Source organism: Callorhinus ursinus, unplaced genomic scaffold (genome assembly GCF_003265705.2).
Source record: "Callorhinus ursinus isolate GAN/ISIS: 27379988/994484 unplaced genomic scaffold, GSC_fseal_2.0 scaffold2, whole genome shotgun sequence".
NCBI lineage: Eukaryota > Metazoa > Chordata > Mammalia > Carnivora > Otariidae > Callorhinus > Callorhinus ursinus.
The window spans coordinates 61,066,989-61,088,570 of NW_027397064.1; the positions used below are offsets into that span (position 1 = coordinate 61,066,989).

General features: G+C 40.6%; 1 protein-coding gene across 2 annotated transcripts in view; it reads right to left on the minus strand.

Annotated features, from left to right (window-relative positions):
- Positions 1-4,263: 4,263 nt before the first annotated feature.
- Positions 4,264-21,582, minus strand: part of CERS6 (ceramide synthase 6) — a 317,200-nt gene continuing 299,881 nt past the window's right edge. The window contains exons 9-11 of one of the 2 annotated variants that reach the window (XM_073882913.1): positions 12,924-13,080; positions 12,391-12,414; positions 4,264-9,961 (exon numbers count right to left, since the gene is read on the minus strand). In XM_073882913.1, the coding sequence (XP_073739014.1) occupies positions 9,809-9,961; positions 12,391-12,414; positions 12,924-13,080 (334 nt within the window). In that variant the 3' untranslated portion in view covers positions 4,264-9,808. The remainder of the gene's footprint in view (positions 9,962-12,390; positions 12,415-12,923; positions 13,081-21,582) is intronic. The other variant, XM_025853613.2, reaches the window with a different exon arrangement.

The window sequence follows — 21,582 nt, forward strand, 5'->3', positions numbered from 1 at the left end:
AAAAGGGGGGCTGGTGACTGCCCTTTTATTTCCTACATCTTCCTCATCTGTAGTACCCCATCCCTCACTCAGCCCCTAGGAGTATTTCCCTATGAGATTTCCAGCCCGTTCTTAAAACCCAAACCACTGAAGAACTAGTTTCCCAACCTACATATCTTCTATCCTTCTAGTCTGCAATGCACTGAATTATTGAACTGCTTGAATTGATGCCTTTGAAACCTGTGTTCTGGGTTATACCTTGGCCCTTGCAAGTTCCCTGGGTGAGGTTGGAGAAGGAAGGGTGTGCTTTGTGAACTGGAACAAGACAGTGAGCCATAACAATTGAGTTCAGTCACTGACGTATTAGATTTATTGAGGATCTTTCCTAAGAAGGGCTCCTGATGTAGTTGAGAGCCCTGAACAACCTAATCTTGAAAAGAGGGGAACTAGGGATGAAAACTATAGGGGTGGAAGTCTGAGATCTGTAAGGAGAATTAAAGGAGGTAGATAAGAAAAAAGCCAAGGACGGTTGAAATGCAGTAGGAATCTAAGCAGCCTATCTTCAGAAACAAATGCAAACATTGGAAGAAGCATAAGGTACTAGGAAGATATGTCTAAGTTTTGAAATCAGTCAGATCTGGGTCAAATCTCAACTCTACCACTTGTTAGTTGGGTGACAGAAAATAAGTCACTTAACTTTTTGGAGCCACAGTTCCTGCGTCTATAGGTTACAGGTGGCCGTGGCGTGCTGGTGAATGTTTAACGACTGGCGTATCCAGATAAATAAATCCATAAATAAAACCCTGATTTGCAGCTCTTGCTAAACCAGGCAGGCTCACTCAGAAACTGTAAAACCTACAAACAGCATGCAAGGATTGTTGTTGGATGCATGCCTCCTCCAGAGGGGTGTTTTGGAAATTGTGATCATCCATCAATTCACCGCCCATGAGCTGCCTTGGAACCACAAAAAGAAAGGTGCTAACAGTAAGTAACAACAAAAAGAACGACATTCAGTCAGGAAGTCTGCCCTCTCCCTGAGGTTCTCCCCTGGCTGCTGACAGCCCATCTGTCATATCTTTTCAAGCTGCTTTCCTCAGCGGAACTTGGAGGCTCTTCCTGTCCCGGATCTTGACATCTTTGCAGCAAAAGCTTCCACCTCTCGTTCTCTGCCCAGACATAGTTTATTGCCTGTGGATTAAACCCTCAAAGCACTTAGTCCTTTATTTCTTCCAATGGCCACGTGCTCATCACCCTGCCTGGTCGTGTGGTGCCCGGCACACCTCTGCAGACACCGCTGACCCACGTGGAGTTGGAGCGGTTTTCTCCGTCATGGTTTGGATGGGCGTGGTTTCTCTCTTACTAAAGATGACAACAGACCAGGTTATACTGCTCCCTGCTTAGATTCCTGAATGGTTTCCCATCACTCTTACCCTAACACTTGCTCTCCTCATCATGGGACACAGGCCTTATATGATCTGCCCCTTCTGAACTTTCGAATGTTATCACCCACACTCTCCCCTTTGTTTCTTTCGCTTCATCACATTGGCCTTCTTGCTGCTCCTTGAACCTTCAAGCCTGTTCCCGTCTTGAAGCCTCTGTGTTTCCGGCCCCCACTGCCTGGTCTGTGACCCGAGCAGCTCCTTCCCTCAGGTCTCAGCCCAAGTCACCTGTCCATGAGGTGTTGGGGCCCTGGAAGTCACCACTTTGTTTCTTCATTACTTTTGTTCTTTGTCACTGTGTCAAACTACCTTGTATGATGGGTGACTTACGTCTCCCAAAATTCACGTTCAAGTCCTAGCCCCTGTACCCAAGGAGGTGACTGTATTTGGAGACAGGGCTTTTAAAGAGGTGATTAAGGTACCTTTTCTATTTATGCATTCTGTGTACACGGCCCTAAAAGCCCCAGAAATAGATTGCGTATATGAATCAATATTTATTGCTGAAGATGGAGGATATTAACTTTTTCCAAATTATAATACCCTTGAAACTTTGTTTTGTCCCTTTTGTTGGAAAAATGAGACTAAGATAAAAATTTCATCAATGGTGAAAAAAAAAGAGGTGATGAAGGTAAAATGGAGCCTTTGGGGGGAGCCCCGATCCAGTATGACTGTCATCCTTAAAAGAAGGGATTAGGACACAGACAGACACACAGAGGAATGACCGTGTGACGGCACAGTGAGAGGGCCAGCTAAGAAGACAGGCCGCAGAAGCAATCAGCTCTGCTGACCCCGTGATCTTGGACTTCCAGCCTCTAGAGCTGGGGAAAATAAATCGCTGTTATTCAAGTAACCCAGTCTGTGATTTTGGGTTACGGTCACCCTAGCAGGCTTTATAGAAATTTTTTTTAACTACAGTGTTTAGGGATAATAGAACTTTTGTTTCCTCATGCTACAGGAGCTTTGGGGAGAATCAAGGATGTGGCCTTCAGGCTCTGGTCACCATGGTCATTGGTTCTGAGGGATCACCCGCATCCTGGTAGATCCAGCGTCCGACCCCCATTGCTGGCTGTCGTGCCATCTGTCACTCCTGTCGGCACTGCTGCCACCGCGCCTGGTGAAGCAAGTGCAGGGTTGGCGGAACCAGAATTGGGGGGCAGAAATAACATGTGCCGAAGGTGGATGTGGCAGCCCCAGCAGCCAGGGGCCTAGAGAGGCTGAGCTGCATTGTGGCTATTTGCGAGGGATGCTTAGAGACTTAGATTCTGCTTTGCTTACAGAACTAGAAGAGTTCGTGGGGCTTCCCAAAGTGGCGCGTGACCTTATAACCTATCTTTCTCTGCCTCAGAGGAGTTTTGGTAGTTTAATTTATTAGAATAACTCATGCTTGCAATCAGACTGTGGCTGGGGGTAGCTATATTATACTATATTATAATGATTTTTCATAGGGTATCTGTTTTATTTTTCATAATACTGGTGGTGGTGGGGGGTGTCTGGTTGAATGTCAATGCTATTTTTATGGTTCTGGAGATATTAGGTGACATAAGCTTAGAGCGGAAGAGTAGCTGGGGAAGACAGAGTTACACAGGAAAGACAGAGAAAGAGGGAAAGAAGCCCTAACACAGGAGGGCACGGACCCAGAGAAGATATCAGTCAAGCTCCTATGAGCTACACTGACAGGGATGGTTTTGTGTATGCTGTGGTCTGGATTGTTGGTCCTAAGTGCTTCTTGTTATGATTTGGAAAAATCAGTGCGGTCTGATATATGGGAACGTTTTTTTTTCTTACACATTTTATTTATTTATTTGAGAGAGAGTGTGAGATAGAGAGAGAGAGCATGAGACAGGGGAGAGCCAGAGGGAGAAGCAGACTCCCTGCCGAGCAGGGAGCCCGATGCGGGACTCGATCCCGGGACTCCAGGATCATGACCTGAGCCGAAGGCAGTCAGTTAACCAAATGAGCCACTCAGGCGCCCTGTGAACTCTTATCTCTCTATAAATATTAAATATTTTTTTCCAGAATGAAGCACTACATAAAATGTTAAAGTTTCTATATCTTAATTTTCAAAGAGATACTGCAACATATTATATATATATCATATAAATATGTTAACTATGTTAAATTAATATTTGCTAAGTGGAGTACAAGGCGTCAGATGGTGAGCTGAAGTTCAACAAGAGACCACAAGAGAAACAGAGAGAGAGGTGTCACACATCACAGGGGAGGTACACACACGGCACGCCTCGAGGGGCCACACCGGTTGGTGACGGCCAGGTGGAGACTGAGACAGGACCTGGGGCACATGCCTTTATTAGGGTCTGTGAGTAGAGTGCTTTGGGCTTCCTGGGCTAAGGCTGGATGAGTCAATTCAGAAGAGTGGGGTTTTGGTAAACCCCATGGTGGTCTCATTTAGGGGGAACATAAGGCCTGCAGGCACTGGGAGGCAGGGGAGATTGTTGATCACACGGGCTATTGGGGAAGTCATATCAGGGACTTACATTCGCTCGTGAGTCTGAGGGCTGCTCCCCAGGGTGTGCACCTGTTTGAGGGGCTAAGGTCAATTTAAGGTCCCTGCAGGCCACATTGCAAACAAAATGGATGCTGGGGCAGCAATGCTATGGATTAGCTTAGAGAAAGAGATATATAGGTTATATATATATATATATATGATGTATAAATATAATATAAATATAATATTACCTTTTCAGTAATCGTAATGGTAACTGGGATTTAAGGAAGGTTTGCAAGAAACTAGTAGGATGATGTATGCCCTGAAATAAATCTTGTCCAGGATGATGTGACATACTACCAACACCAGCGCTTACAGAAAATATCATTTACACTTGACTCTTAATACTTATCTTTATTATGAAAGTGTTTCCAAAGTAAAATGATCCTCATAATAATGATTGCTTCCAGAGATCAAGAATGAATAATTATATTTTCATATAAAAATCAGCAAAACACAGTAACAATACATAAAATAATTCTAACTGGCTAACAGTACATCATTCCATTTCTGACAGAGATGCTCAAGCACTGAATTGTCTTAAGAAAACAAGTAAGATTTTGTCACCTATCCTATTTCTCACTGCAAATTGAAAAAAAATCAAATCCCCAAACGAACCCTCTCCTCCTTGCTTGGCCACAAATGGCTATGGAGGTAACCGAATCTGTGGGCACACCAAGAGCGGATGAGAATCATAGGCTTAGAGGCTTTATGAAACTTTTGGAAATCAAACTTGGAGGGGGTACTCCATCTTTAATGAGTCTCTCAGTTAAACTCCCAGAATTGCCACACAACTGTTCCTATTACAGAGCTAATTTATCTTTGGCAACTAATCTTTAAAAGCCTCTAATTTTTTAAGGGCAGTTTTACAACGACAGTTTAGAAAAATTACTGTAGATCCAAGAGGGGGAAAGAAATGATCTCTATAAAATCTAATTTTTCACTTAACATAGAAATCATACCAACAGCTGTTGTCCCTGGTTTCCAGGCCATGCAACATACAGCAAAATAGGAAACCAAGCTTTCATGGACCTGTGTGGAGGAAAACAAGCTTACATGGGCACAATACTTTTTAAGAAAAATGGAATCAGTCAGAGAAAAGAAGTATGGTAAACAACTGATCCAAAGTCCAGCCGATAAGGGACAATATTTTGGTTTTCCTTTCATCAAGGTTCCAGGAGGCTGAAAGGAATGCAGGTGGATGAGATGAACAAGACAGATCTCGGGCTAACCGTCCCCTCCCATCAGTTCCTGGTAATCCTGAGAAAACCTAGTCTTGTGAAGACACCATAAGATAACGCCATCTGGCTGCAGAGACTTATTTCTTTGAGCTGATGGGGTCTTAGCTTGTGGCCATTTGCTAAGCTAGTCCTTTCAAAGGCTTCAAGGCTGAACTTAAGTTACAAATACCTGGAAAAGGCTAAGGGTCTCCTTTGGGTGTCTGCAGAGCTTACAAACTGTTCCTTATCATGTTTTATGCTAATAAAGTTTTCTCCATGAAAACCAGCATCAGCTATGCTCCCTTTGAATATATATTAGAGATGTTACAACTGCACAGAGTGGACAAACGGACAGGCTTCCTCAGGGTCTACTAAGCATCCCTTTGAGGAGGGGAGGGGACTATATATACCACAGGGTCCTTTTCTGGCCTGCTACTATCAAGAACTAAATAGTGTGGCCACAGTGAACCAGTACTAATTACTACCTGCTGCATTATGCATGACTTCAAGAACTGCTTATGATTACTGAGGCTATTCCTTTCATGAACAGCACACTAGACAGCAAGCACAATAACCAGAGAGAACTGCATTTTCTCTTCCCATACAAGTTACTTAAAAACTGAAGTGCCTTGTCATCACTTTCTCATCGGGCTGACTTTGATCTAATTTGTTTTTTTCTTACTTGAATGTTCTAAAGATTTCAAGGATACTAATATTTATCTACAAAGCAGGAATCAGCCAAAGGCAAAGAAAAAAAAAGTAAGTTAATTAGTATCTTAAGATCTCAACTATCACAGGAAATGTAAACATTTAACCTTTTATTTCCCAAAGGATTTCTTGAAGCCTCTCTGGACATAATGACATCATCACATACACAAACAGAATCTCTTAACACCTTTGGAATTATTCTGTACACTTCAAATTAAGAAAAAACTACTCAAATATTCAGGCAACTTTGGCATTAACATTTCTGAGAAAGGGACAAAAATAACTCTCGATACAAAGTCATGAACAGAATGGGAACAATCATGGGTGTCCATAAAACTTTCTCTGAAGAGCTCTTTTGCAAAGACTCAGGTGAACTGAACTGAAACCTCATTTTTTACTTCAGCCCAAATAACAATGAGGTTCAAATACACAAAGTGCGAGATCCTTTCTGCCTAAGGTAAAAAAAAGCATTTGGTTCGCTCAAATCCAAACCTCTATCAAATACTCAGAATGGATAGTTGGCAACAGAACGGGACATTGTGAGGTCCATCCACCACCATTTTGGCTAAACGTGGCCTGATTTTATCTCACTGAAGAGTTATTTCTCTCACCCAACTGCTTGCTTTCTTTGGAGAGCCTACCTTTCTTCCTAGCTCATTTTTGTCAGACGCCTGTTTCGTCATCTGATGGTACCTCAGGATACCATCTATCTAGCAGCCTGGCAGGAGCTGGATGTTAATAAAACCTTGGGATGAAACAGCAACTATATGCATTTTTTTCAACATTCAGCTTAATCACCTAAAATACTGATAGTTAGTCTTCTATTCTCCACATGTATACCATTAAATTTGGAAATATGAACTACATTTGGCTTATATGCTGACCTTAGGTCCTCTGTGATCTTAGCCTGAGGCAACAGAAAGGATCCTATCAACTCTCAGCCGGGTGAGTGGCATGAACAAGAAGTTGAGAGGGAGGTGGGAAGATTCTCTTGTACATGGTGGATAGTTTTCATGAAAAAAATATGGATAAGGATGAGTCAGTGCTATTTTGGTTTTATGTTTTTGGAGAAACATACATGTACGTACATATCACACATCGTCCTATCATTTATTGACCCAAGGCCAAATTCTACTTGATTTTCTACTTTTTTCTCCACTAAAAGATCTAGGAAAGCTAAATAGCATTAGAGAATAAAATATTAATAAAATATTAATTTTTCTAGACTCCTTCTTACACACCCTCTTGGTACCCTGGAAAGGTTTGAATATGACCAGGAGGAAGGAGCTATCAATACGGGCTAAGTTAATTAATGGGAAACAATACTTTCAGTAACCTACAGCTGAATTTACAAAATACACTTCCAAAGCTATGGCCTGGCACAAGTAGAAGACAAGGTATCTCACATTTTCTTCTCTCTCAGTCTTATCTTGCCACCATGATAAGTGGGAGAAGTAGACAGAAATATATTATTTTGTATCTTAACAGGTCTACAAACACCACTTTGATTAATCAAAAAGAACTCTTTGTCCTAAAACGCAAAATGAAATAAAAATCTATAGATACATAGGGGACTGTGTTAAGTGAACGTCATTGGTCGCTGAGGCTCTGAGTATTCTCAGTCCTACTTCCAAGTGACTTTTGGGAAAAACAAAAAATTGCTTAGATTTGTCTTTGCTAAGGACAGATTCGATTTACTTCTTTTCATGTAACTCCACTAAACCATTAATTTATAAGCCCATCTTTTTGAAATTATTCTGTGGTGGAGTATCAGACGATCCAAATTTGAACACATGGTGGTTCTCTGGTTTATTTCTCCCTTTGTGAGGACTTGCTCCAGGCACTAAAGCAAGGTACAATTCACTCTTCTTCCCCATATTTTAGTTGATAAGAAAGGAAACTTTCACCTTCTCAACATTTTTCAGCTATAACATGCTTGCCGCTTCATTTTATATATCTGCATTTTAGCAGATGTTCAGATGACTAACAAGTAATTTTGATGTTTTATGACTGGTCTCAAACCATCCACAAATCACACTCCTAGATATACCCCTGTTTTGTGAAATAAAATAATAAGGCTTTATGAGAATTAGTTGCATCGTTTTCTCAATAAACAAGTAGACATATGTCTAAGGCTCTTCAATTATTACTATGGGCCTTATCAGAAACAGACTATTTCATATGTAGGTGGGGAAAGATTTAACATTACAGTGTGAGGTTTTTTGTTTGGGAGCATTATTTTAATGCACAGGTTGCAAACTGTTAGCACAAAGATTCATTTCAATTTTTTCAAAAATTTGAATCGAATGTGAATGGCTGTAAGCAGGACATGCACTCCCTAGTATTTCTGATGCTGTTGTCTTTACTATCCCCTGACTCACACATTTATGCTACTGCACTGTGGTTTTGGACTCTTGTTTTGTTTTGTTTATGAAGTAAGTGTTTGTAATACCTTTTTATTCCCTCTTACTAAAAGTTGGAAGGAAGGAGATAAAATCTTTGGTTTATGTGAATGGGTTTTCTTACTTATACATACATAACACTGCCATGTAGGAGACTATAGCAACTTATTTTTCAGCATTCTTTCTCATTGCTGATATTGCCATAGTCCAGTACAATTTTTATTATTTTTTTCTGAAAATAGCTCTGTTTGAATAAAAATTCCTAGAAACCGAACAAGTCTTCAAAGAAGCAAACCAAAGGGCTTCAAGTGCAACACTACTCAGTTTCTAGCAACAGGAGAGTCACTCTGGGTCATATTTAAGGAGAAAGGACAAACAGTAAAATCGTCCTTCTCCCATTGGCTTTATTTTGCTCAGAAAAATCAAAATACCAAGATCAAATACTAGATATCTAGCGCACTTCCTTGAATGCTGGTTGCAATAAAATGCTTTATGCTAGAGCTGACCTCTGCCAACTGTTCAAAGTCTCCTTTGCTGTGCCAAAATATACTTAGCTTCTTTTTTTCATGACATGACAGAAGATTGCTGTAATTATAGGGGTAGTTCTGAAATCTGGCTGAAATCAGCTGTTCTCTTTCTGTTATTCTCAGATCATGGGACAAATTCCCAGTAGTAAGAGTGATTTCATTGTTTGTAGTAACTATGACCTTAGGCAAAGGTCCTCCTTCAGAGCCAGAGCACAGACCTCTTAAGAGGGAATAAACAAACAAACAAACAAAAACAACAAAAACCAAAAACCAAAAATAAACCTCTGTAACCTACAAAGTTCATCTCCAGCTAGCTACCATACTCACTGAAGACATCTTGGCTGTGTGCACAAAAAATGATGTCTATTGCAAAGCAACTTAATACAAAACAATTTTTTAAAGTTCTCAAAAAACCATATTCTTTGATTTGAACTGCTAATTGACCACGAGGAGGGACAATTAAAACGCCTAGCTCATCCTGCTTAAACTTTACACTGGGAAAATGGTCACTGAGGCTATATAGGCAATTTCAAAACAGGCACTGTAACACAAAGAAAGCAAACCTATTTGGAGCAGTACGAGAATCTTGCACTGGGTTTTGCTTGCTCTAAGTGACAAATTAAATTATTTGATGCTCCTATCAAACTGAGTTACAGCAATAGAAAGGGGTGGAAGCAGATGGAGCATCTCCCTCACTGTCATAAACCCAGAGAGTAAAAGGAGTGAGGAAACCCTCTTTTGTCCACAGATTTACAAACAAAAATGAAATATAAATAATACTTTAAGACAGTACAAATGCAAATACTGTTCCCTTGTGTCAATTACATATAGCATGCCTACGTATAAAGAATGGTAATTCTTCTTCATTCACAGACAGGACATATGGCAGTGCACTATTCAAAATGCTTTGATAATCCTAAATTTTGTTTCTGGTGCTGAGATATAATGAAAGGAACTGCATTTGCAACTTTTAAATACTTCCAGGAACAAACAGTTCACTTTGTTCGGGACTTGTAGTTTTGAGTAATTAATCATCCACGGAGCAAGACCCAGTCAGGAGGTACCCATTGGTACCACTGGTCCCATTGGTGGTGGTCGAAGTGTGAGGGTTCTTCCCTGGAGGTTCGGAGTCTTCCTCATCTGAGCTAGACTCAATATCACTTCGATCATCCTTGGACACCTGTGGAATACAAGAAGGTGAGTGTAACCAGCTCCTAGGGACTCATTAAGCTAGGGCATGGTCAGAGAGTACATGTAATCATACATGAATGGAAACAGATGCAAACGTTAAAAATCGAAGAGGAAAGGCACGTTGCCATAACAGTTAGTTCTCCTGCAGTGGAGATGTGCAATTTTGGTGACAAGTCAGTTATCAAGGAATGGAACACAGGTGGATTTAGGTATCACAGGGGGCTAGACATGCTGACCTCTTTAAGGTACCTCTGGACGATGAGAATGTACTAGACCCTGAAACCCACTCTTACTGGTAAAGTGACACATGATAAAATTGGAATGGCATTATAGGAATTTGGTACAAATGGATCAATTTACTGTCTGATGGTCACATTCCCCGTGAGAATCCTGTAAAGGGATTCACCACACTAATGGAGATATTTATTAGCTTAGAGAATTTAAAATGTCATTCTTCTTGGCTTTGTAATATATTATTTGATGACTTAATTTGTTTTTCTTTTCTGTCTGCTAAAATTAAGTAGGAATTTTGTTTTATATACTATGTGACAACTAATGGCAGGGGGAGGCATTTTGGGAACCTGCTGGGTGAGGTCTAGTTTAAAATATTTCCCAAAGAAAATCTATTGACCGGATCATCACAAATGGGCTTCCATCATTCCAAAGTTCTTCAATCCTCTACCCAGTCTCCTTACGTAATGAGGATGGCAAGCTCAGGCACCAGCATATGCGTTACCATAAAGGACAAAAAAAAAAAAAAAGTCACAGTCTAGCAAGGAAGTAATTTAGGGAGAGATTAAGAAAACACTCAACTGCTTTTAAAATTAAAATAGTTTGAACCTCCTACTCTATCGTCTAAATTATGGTAAGCATTTTTACCCAACATGCCTTAAGACCTCTGAGTGAGCACCATTCACTTATTTTCCGAGTGGGGTGGCAACAGGGACCTGGGGGCCTGGGGGCCTCGCTTTGTAGAAGCTTTCCCAAATCCAGCTGCCTGCCTTTCTCTAAGAAGTGGTGTATCAGAATGAACTGAGGGCTTTTTCACATCACATCCTCTCTGTGTCACGCATGCCCCCCACTGGAGAAGCCACCCTGGCTGCAGGACAACGTCATCTCTGTCAGGTGGGTGGGGACAAGGCCGGGTGAGAGTTCAGAACTGCTGCACTTTTCTAACCAGAAACAACCAAATAAATACGGTACAAATGGACTTCACTCCAATGCCCCCTGCAATGAGACTGAACGCACACGGATCATCTCCAAGAAGATTTAGATACCGAAAGACCAAAAGGACTGAATTACTTAGGATACGTGAACTTAAACAAACAAACAGGGGTCACAAAGACAGCATGATAGTAAAGCTCCAAGACGTTTAGACATCCATTAGTCATAAATTAAGCTGCTAATAGGAAAGAAAACTCCAGTTTCAGAGAGTGATCAATTTACATTTGCATGCTTAGTAAGATTATTTGTAATTGCATTTGAAAAAAAAGCTTATACTTATGTCACTTTCAAGGAAAGGAATCATTTAAAATGTCTCAAAATAACCCATAGAAAAATGGAGTCCATAACCCATGGCCAAGATGAACTTAACTGCCCTAGGTGAACAGCAAGGGTAGTTTAGATATTCTGAAGCCTGACACCTGTAATGAAATCAATAATCGTCTCTTGGTAAGACTGAAGGAATAATTTGGAGAGGAGACATTAGGTCTGGTGGAAACAGCAATGCAATAAGGATACAAGTAACCGAATCCACCTGTCCTTGCCTCTTTGTCTTCGGCTACCATAGCATTGTGCATGTTGATGTAATTTGTATCCAGAGGAGAAAAGGAGTGTTTTTTTTAACAGAAATACAGGTGCTCATTTTAAAGAATATGAGGTCACAGAGAAAAAATGAACTTTCCCCTCTGAACAATTAATTGATCGAAATACTTTGGATTTATGTAAGAGCTGATACTGAGAACTGGCTGCACAGTATGTGACTAGATGTCCCGAGCCCCATGAAAGGAGCCAGCTCTGTTTACCTAGCCGAGGACCAGGTGCTCAGGGCAGACCAGGCAATAGCTGATGCTCAGGCCTCCATTCTGGACCATGGCGATCCTCTCCCCAACTCAGTTCTGGTTCTCCTACTTCACTTTTGTCTATTTCTGGTTTTTTAGCAAACATGCTAAACACCAATGAAAAAAATTCCTCTCCTTCTGTTGGATGATGCAAAATTTAGCAGAATGCAAGCTCACACAAAGGGCACTACTACCTGAGCTGTTTCTAGTATCCCTTGCACCTGGTGGGAGCCACACTTCAGTTAAAGCCAACTGATTAGCTAGAACAATATGCATGGAAACAAAAGCATCTGAGTGCCCCTCCAACAGGCTAAAGTGGCATCCAGAACAAGGAGAGAGAGAGGCATGAGGAACTTACATGTAAAGGGTTCCACTTCCCAGCCTTCCAGGGTGGCAGAAGGAAGAGAATAAACAATGAAAGTAAGAAAATGTCACAGAGAATGTTCTGGAAAAGTCACTGCTCCCAGGAAACGTTATTTGAATCAGCCTCACGAGTCCATATTTAAACAAAGAGATTTAACTAAGTTTTATTGGAAAAATCATAAATGGGCATACTGCACCGAGCAACCTTCTCATAAAAGAAAAGAAGTTATTAAATTTCTGTTCGGCACAAGTTTAATCAGAGAAGGACCATGGGAGACAGAGGGAGAGAAAGAACACAACAAATAACGTATCATCATTAAATCTAAAATTATAAATGCAGATCGGTAGGAATCATCAGTAACATTGTTCAAAAAAATTAACTTAAAAAATTAACTAAATAGAAGAAAATGACAATTTGGTTTGTGTTTCCAGGAGGTTAACATAACATAGTAATAATAATAATAAAAAAAGAAGAACCAGAAAATATACTTTTCTGGGACATATCAGAAACAGTAAGTTTCATCTTACCTTGCCTTTTGAAATAGCTTTGCAAGCTATTTTTACGATTAAGTAAGACCAGAAGCAGTTCAAGCCTTGTATTAGCAACAGCAGTAGATTAAAAACCCACCAGGAAGGGTAAGGTCCAACAATCTCCCAGCTTTCAAATAATGTGGTATGTAACACCCTAAGGAAAAAGAGAAAGTTAATCACTGAACACAACTTTTCACTCTGCCTTCCAAGGAACATCAGTTACTGCATAGAAGCACAAATCCAACAATACCCACTAACTAGTCTCACCCTCCAAGGATGGTCTGAAGTCTGACCAGGTACTTCGAAGAGTCATCGCTGAAACTAGTTCCCTGGTGTCATAACATTCATTTTAATTCTAGCTTGAACCACGTACTTCTGCTCCTCTTTCTCCTGCTATTATTTCTTCATTAATTTCCATCATGTTTTTTGGTTGTGACGGTATCTCTTGCTACTTGTCAAAAGGCCTGTTTTGTTTTCAAAGTTGCTTTTGGTCTTTAAGTAATCGTGAGGAATACCATTGAGTAACATTATAGTGCAAGAAAAAAAGGGTTAATTAATTTTAGAAACACTAGTTGATAAGTTTAAACCGTATATGTAGCACAGTGGTGGTTAGAATATACTTAAGACCTAATCCCTCTCCTCAAGTGGTTTACAGTCTAGTTGGGGAGACCCTACAATGTACTTAATTCTATAAGCCTTCCTCTGGGAAAGAATTGACAATTAAAAGATACCATTTTGAAATGATGCTTGAGATGAGTATTGGAATGATTTTTAAAAAGATTTTATTTTGGGGGCACCTGGGTGGCTCAGTCAGTTAAGCCTCTGCCTTTGGCTCAGGTCAGGGATCCCAGGGTCCTGGGATCGAGCCCCACATCGGGCTCCCTGCTCAGTGGGGAGCCTGCTTCTCCCTCTCCCTCTGCCTGCCACTCTGCCTGCTTGTGTGCTCTGTCAAATAAATAAATAAGAATATTTTTTCTTAAAGATTTTATCTATTTATTTGTCAGAGAGACAGAGGGAACGTGCAAGCACAAGCAGGGGGAGCGGCAGGCAGAGGGAGAATCAGGCTCCCCGCCGAGCAAGGAGCCCAATGTAGGGCCACCCAGGTGTCCCAATAAATAAAATCTTAAAAAAAAAGATTTTATTTTTATTTATTTATTTGAGAGAGAGCGCACAAACAGGGGTCGCGGCAAAGGGAGAGGGAGAAGCAGACTCCCCGCTGAGCAGGGAGCCCGACCCGGACTCGATCCCAGGACCAAGAGATCACGACTTGAGCCGAAGGCAGACACTTAACCAACTGAATCACCCAGGCGCCTGGAATGACTTTTTTTTAAAGACTACTTGAATATAATAAATGGACTTCATTTTAAGAGTGTATACATGAGGTAGGCAAAAGTATCTGAGGTAATTGGTTGTCTCTATAATCTACCATCAAGAGCAGGATGGGCAGCCACCTGGGGCAGGTACATAAGGACTGGTTTCAGTGCTTCACCCCTGTCCCTGCTCTGCCCTGTCCTATGCCTTTAGAAACTGATTCATCCTCCTGGACTCAAACCGCTGCCACAGAGAAGCACAGTACCCACAGAATTCTGCAATCACTCTGACTTCCTTGCTTTCCTCCTTTGTCTGGACATCTAAGCATGTTGGCAAAACTCATCTATTTCCACCATCTGCCACTGCGGCGCTCACTGGGACCCCACAGGAGAGGTTAGGTGGACAACATTTAGTGGCTAAGGGGTAGGGATGGAAAACTTGTAAGACATAGACCACTTCTGCAAGAACAGAAGACAGATAGAAAATTTTAATATAAGAATGTGATTAGTGCTTTGAGGGAAGTTAAGAAAAGTACTTTGTCAGTTCACAAAAGGAAAAAAAAAAACCCCTCACTTAATGTGCAGTTGGGTTAAGAGGTAAAGAAAAAGGGAGAGTGAATAATAGACACAAACAGGCTCTCTATCCCTGATTTCAGCAACCCACATTTACAGACCAGAATGAGATGCACAGAGTATGTCTGTCTCCTGTCACACTAGTTGTCTCTCAAGAACAATGTACAATAAACATGGGTGTGAAAATCTCAAAATCAATAATATGGAATTAAATTTAACAATTCATTACAAGTATATTACTCTACAGTATAGTAGAATTCATTCTGGTGGAAGGGGCCAACATTAGGAAATCTGTTAATACAATGTATTACATACCCATAGGCCAAATTGGGACAAACCTAATTATTTCAATAGCACTGAAAGACAGTTGGTAATGTTCAATTCCCCACTGCTGATGTTTAAAAACTAGAACTCAAAGGATTTCCTTAATATGATTTTTACCCAACTCAAGTCAGCCGTTGTCATCATATTTAACAACACCAGAGTTATTGCCTTTATAATCAGGAACAAACCACAGCCAGCCAGCATCACCATTATTATTTAACACTACTCTGAAAGTTCTGGCCTTGAGTGTGGTAGAAAGTCAAAGACTTCATTTCAAATACATAAACATTAAATCTCTATAACTGTTTTAGAAACAGCAATCAAAATTTCCAATAATAGGGAATGGTTAAGAAATTATTTTCATTCTTATTCCAGAAATTATGAACTCACTCAAGTATTAAACATGTTTCAAGAGTTTCTTATGATAGAGAAAAATATGTAATATCACCTCAACTTCATAAAATAAATACTGTTGACCCCTGAACAATGCAGGTCAGGGACACCAACACCCTATGTAGTCAAAAATCCATGTGTAACTTTTGAATCCCCAAAAACTTAACTACTAATAGCCTACTGTAGACCAGAAACCTTACCTATAACAGTCGACACATATTTTGTATGTTATATGTGTTATATACTGTCTTCTTTCAATAAAGTTAGCTAGAGAAAAAAAGTATTAAGAAAATCATAAGGAAAATTCATTTATAGTACTGTACTGTATTTATTGAAAAAAAATCCATGTACAAGTGGACCCGTGCAGTTCAAATCCATGTTGTTCAAAGGTCAACTGCAATTGTACATATATATGCACCCACACACAGAAAAAAACAGAAAATTATAATTCCTTGAAAGGAATTAAACAAAACCATTATAGGCTTTCTTTGGTGCATTAGGGAATTTTGTATTTTCTTCTTTACATTCTTTTTTTCCAAATACATTACAAATAATTTAGAAAAAAAATACAAGTTATTTCTAAGAAGGAGCACATTAGGATAAGCCTGTATTTTAGCCTTGTTTATTATCCCAAGAGACAGCCATTTTTTTTTAAACACCAGTTTGCAAGCCAGAGGACAACAGATCTAAACAGCGTCCAACTCCATGGCAGTGAGGGAGGACCCATACATCTTATGCTTTTCTATCTCCAGCACCTTGCAAAATACCCGGAAGTAACATACTCACTAGACATGTTGGTTGATTGTGTGTTTGTTTAGTAATCAAATAAATAGGCATGTACAAGACAGCTCTGGAATAAATCAATTTTATTTCAGAACTAGCTCTGCTTCCTGACACACTATATGTTTTGACATTCAGAGGGAATCTAGTTTCATTTGAACAGAAAGAGGTCCTGTAGAAACAGCAACAATGATTGCATTATGCTATTCATTAGAAATTAGCCTTTGCCAGATTACAGGTTGAGAGCCTTTCTCACCATTGATTTGCTTGGCTTAACTTGAACAGGTGTCATGCAGTCACTGGCGACATGGCATTCACATTCATTTCTGAAATGCTACATGAGAATTCATAGGCTTCGCCATGACAATCAGTGGCACCTCTGAGATACTGCTCACAAGTAATGGGATTTCCTTGAAAATTGACTTGGATGCCTGCAGAGACACTTGGGAAAATACAATCAGTGCACCAGGTAGATCTCTCAGTGAGAAGTTTGGTAAGAAAAACAATATATTAGGAATTTAGACTGGGGAGAGAGATCTCATTATGCCACCTGGACTGTGAAAAGCAGCAAACCCAGGAAATGGGGTCTTTGTTTAGCTACAGAATGTTTGATGAGGAAATTGTTCCTTTTCAGGCAAACTGTTGAAATGGTGACTATAGGATTTTATCCTTTCTTGGAGGTAAGGGTTAGGAGTATCTACTTTAATGATGCTATTGCAAATTTACGGTCTCAGTTCTGAAGAGGGGTTATCTCTAAGCACTGATAGAGGGAGGCTTCTGGGATCCTGGAAACATTTTGAGATCTTGATCCATGTGGTAATTACGCAGATTATACCTACATAAACTTTGTAAATGTAAAAATCTGTCAAGCTATACACCAAACAGTTGTGCACTATACTATATATGTGAATTATACCTCAATAAAATAAAATGGGAAAAGTACTCTGCGGGGCCAAATGTCACCAATTTGCAACCTCTGGCTTGCATAATCACTATAATACCAGTGTTCCCCCCGCCCCCCGACAATAATTGGGTTCAACATATGGCTTCTAAGAAAATAGATTTTTTTTTCCTTTCTCAAATAATAGCCCACAGCATCAAACCTCCTGCCGTTGCTCAAATCATGTGATGGACAGTTTGCAAAGGAGGCAGTAAGGGACCAGAAAGGACCATTTTCCTTTTCATTAATTTAGGCTCACTCAACCACTAGATGGCACATCACACACGTACAAAACATGCTCAAATAGGTCTTTTCTGCCAGAACCATCTGTCAAGGTGTGGCTCCCAGCACAAAAATCACTCCATCTTTGGGTTACACTCTCCTTTCTAAGAATCTTCCTGAACAATGGAATGAGGAGGCTTCAGTCTGCAGTTATTTCTTCCTGCATGATTCTTGATGAAAATGGATGCCTGCAGGGCAAAGCTGAGCTCCCTGGGCGATTCGTTGGTGATGTGTAGATGCACCAGTTACCACCCCAACAGATTAGCCCTGATGAGTTATTTTAATGGATGTTTAATGAATCATAAGAATTTAATGTGACGATGCTTTAGAGTTACTTGTGTTGTTTACCTTTTATGAATTCTTCATCTTAAACTACCACAGAAATATTATACAGACTATCCAGAGGCAGGGATATATACATGCATGCACAAGAGGAAAATTTACCACCTTTTTTTTTAGCAAAGAAAACACAGTAGTCTCATTTTAATATGATATTTAAGGACCTATATTCTAAGCATCAGTGTGACTTCTGCTTTCTCAGGCCTCAGAATTCTGTAAGTCTCATAATATAACACAGCACAGTACAGAGAGATCTCCACTGTTGTCTCATTTGGAAAAGCTATAACCAATGCTTCATTTCTTCGTTCTTATGACTGGCAACTCAAAGTTTAAGTTTGTTATCTTTAATATGTAAAGGTAATGAACATTCTCACTTTTGGCTCTCATCTTACTTTTAAAATACTCCGGTAACTTACGGGTAGGACCATATAGTGGTGATTGAGATGTTAAAGACCAGAGCCCAGGTGCTCTCATGGTGTGGAGGAGTCACAGGTGGACGTTAATGATGAGCCCGAGCCCCTGACCACAGCAAGGACCCCGAGGCTTTGCCTCACTCCTTCTCCTAAAGCTCCATCTGAGCCCTGGGTGGGGGTTTCTGAAATGCTCTATATAAGAACCACAACAATAACTGGACCCATGTCTAATATCCAAAGAGAGCAAAGACTGCTTCTCTAGGAGAATCGGGGTCAGGGTCTCACTTTGAGCAAAGCTGCATAATGCAAGTGAGGGTAGGTTAAAAAGTAACATTTGCTTTAGTCAACATTAAGGTGTTCTTTACTTCAGAGCTTTTGAACGGTCTTGATTTTGCTTTCCTAGACAGACTTCAGGATATTTCATGGTGTGTGTTTCTCCAGCATATATTTTCCTTTGAACTTACACAAAACATAAATGAAACAGATTTGACCTAAAGATGGCCTAATAATCTGCTGGCATGTTTCACTCATTTTAAAGTAGATGCTGAGAGAAAAGCATTTAAAAATTTACTCTGACCAGAAATGCTGGTACTTAACACTTGAAAAAAAAAAAAAAGAGAGTCTCACAATTAATTCACTGTGATAAGCAACCCCTCTCCTTCCTGGTTTTCCTAAGGTAATAAAAGCTCTGGACCTAAACAAATATCTTTGTCAAGTGTTGGGTAGTCAAGGCTGCAAAAGGCTTAAAGCCACGCTTGTAATTTTCTTCTAACAAGACAGTCCCACCAGCAGCCCAGGTTTCTCCAAGACACTGTTGTTTGTTGGCAAGTTTTTTAGGAGGACAGCTCTGGGTAGCTTGTAGCATGGGTACCTAATAATTTTTGAACAACAGACTCATGAAGTCTGTAGCAGAGAGAGAAGTAATTTCTCTAACGGGAAGCTAAAGTTGAACCCAGATGAACCATCCATCTTTCATCTGGCAATGGATATACCGCTTCTGCCTTATTCCCATCCGAGTAAGACATGGTGGGGTCAATTCATTTATTTTTACTTTTTGGTCCTAGCCTAGCCAGACTTAGGTATTGGTCACTTATACTCTTGTTAAGTGGTGACTTCCTGGCAGGGACAGCTGTTTTTCTCAAAATTAGTCACTGCCCTCTTGGTGCTCCCTTGCTGTCTGTCTGCCTGAATCCCCAACTCTTCCACTGCCTGGTCTGCGCGTCTGTGTCACTCATCTGCCGATTTGAATCCCTCTGGCCAAGGCCATGTCCTTCAGGATGTATCCTGCTTCCAACATGCTTCTTTTCAACCCTCTGCCTAGCTCTTTGTTGCCTCCATACCCCTTAAAACAGACTTTTGCCTGATTCTCTATAGCTGTCCTTTACTGAGTAGCCACCGTGTTGAGCACTGTGCCAAACATATTACATATATTTCTTCACTTAGTCTTTTCAACATCCCTGTGAGATCCCTGTATAGTAGGAATACTTATACTAGCTAGTATTTATTGAGCATTAACTATATGCCAAGAAATAGGCTCAGGCTTTACATGGGCTCATTTAATCCTAATTTTTTTTTTTTTTGTGAGGTATCTATTTTACAGATGAAGAAACTGAAACACATGGAATATAAATAACTATGTCAAGGTCAGATCTAGTAGGTGGGGGCCAGCTGGGATTCGAACCTACCTGCCTACTAGTCTGGGCCTTCAGGCCCTATTATTCCTACAGTCTTTATTCAGCTCCCCCAGACCTTTCCTTAGTCCTTCACCCTTGGCCCGGGCATAGGGCCAACCCCTGCCATGTTACAACAAACACACCTGCTGTTGTAACATTTGTGCTTCCTGTGGCCTGTCATTCCCTGCTCTTTTTTCCTGGGATTTTTAATCTCTTAGGTTCATCACCTACTTTCTGATAGCCATACCAGGCCCCTCTTGCTTAAATGACACATTTAGCTTATTTAACTGTATTCCCACATGGCCCACCCCACTCAAACCTTAAATCCTGACCGAATGATCTCCCTGACTGGACATGATATAATGCCTTTCACTATTACTTTGTCATGTATATGAGACATTCAAAATATAAAAGCAAAGATCTTATTCTAAAAATGGGAGAAAGTGGGTGAGGTGTCTTGTGCCTGCTCGACGGGTAGACATCTCAGAGAGCCTCAGATTCCAGGAAATCATTCTTGCAGTTTTCTAAGAGTATAAAACCATCACCCCATCATCACAGGGTTAGGACGGACCAGGCTCTGAAACCTCCCCAAATCTGCCCACTCTTCCCCTGAAGGGCTGCTCTTTGCTCACATCCTCTGTAGGAACCATTCTTTGCAGGACCAGTGACAGGTAAGCACCCCAGGCCAAGGTGGAGCAGGAGACTCTCACTGCTTGCTGTGGGCTCCTGGACCTTTCCTCCCATTTCCTTTCCCTTGGGGGATCTGAACAGTATTTGTTGTAGCAGTGAGAGAAAACAAAGGCCAAATGCATACGAGGGCAGAACTCTGGGTTGTGAGATTCTCTCTCACCTTCAAAGTTTCTGAGTCTAATCAATTAAGTCAAAGTAGAAAAGCCTGACCATTCTTAGAGTTCACTGAACTTGTTCCTGAGGGAACCCAACTGGGCTCCTACAAGGAAGTGCAGAGGGAAGGTTTAGTGGCCTTGTAGGAAGATGTCCTTTACAGCATGGCTGTTTACAACATGAACACAGGCTGCTGGAGTTACCTGCTTCTTGGGAATGAGCATCTTCCATTCTAGCTGCCCATTTCAGGTAGTAGCTGGGATCTGGGGCCATTTGCATTTTCTCATTAGCTTTTTAAATAGCAACGTCTGGGTGGGAAGACGTTTAGGAAAACCTAAACTTTTAGGTCAGAAGAGTCTGCAGTGTGGTAGGCCTGTGGTTATTCCCTTGACTGCAGCCCACTGGAGTGATGTGGTCCGCACATTCCCTGGAGAATGACATGAGGCACATAGCACCCATATTCATGCCTGTGTGCTGGGATTTCTACGTGGAGATTTAAAATGAGCATCTCCAGAGATAAATGTTGAGAAAGCATGAGTAAGATATGTTACCATCTAGTCGACTGAACGATTTAAGAGAGCTTAGATCATAGTAGTACTTCCATTGGAAAGATGTTCGAAGAATTTTCATGTTTATTAGACTTAGTCTCATTAATAACCTATAAAGTTGGCAGGTCAGATACAATACCAAATTTTTGGTCAGGAGACCAGGATCTCAAAGGCTTATTTAATTATCTGAAGTCACAATACTGTATTTTTTTTTTTTTAAGACTAATTTATTTGAGAG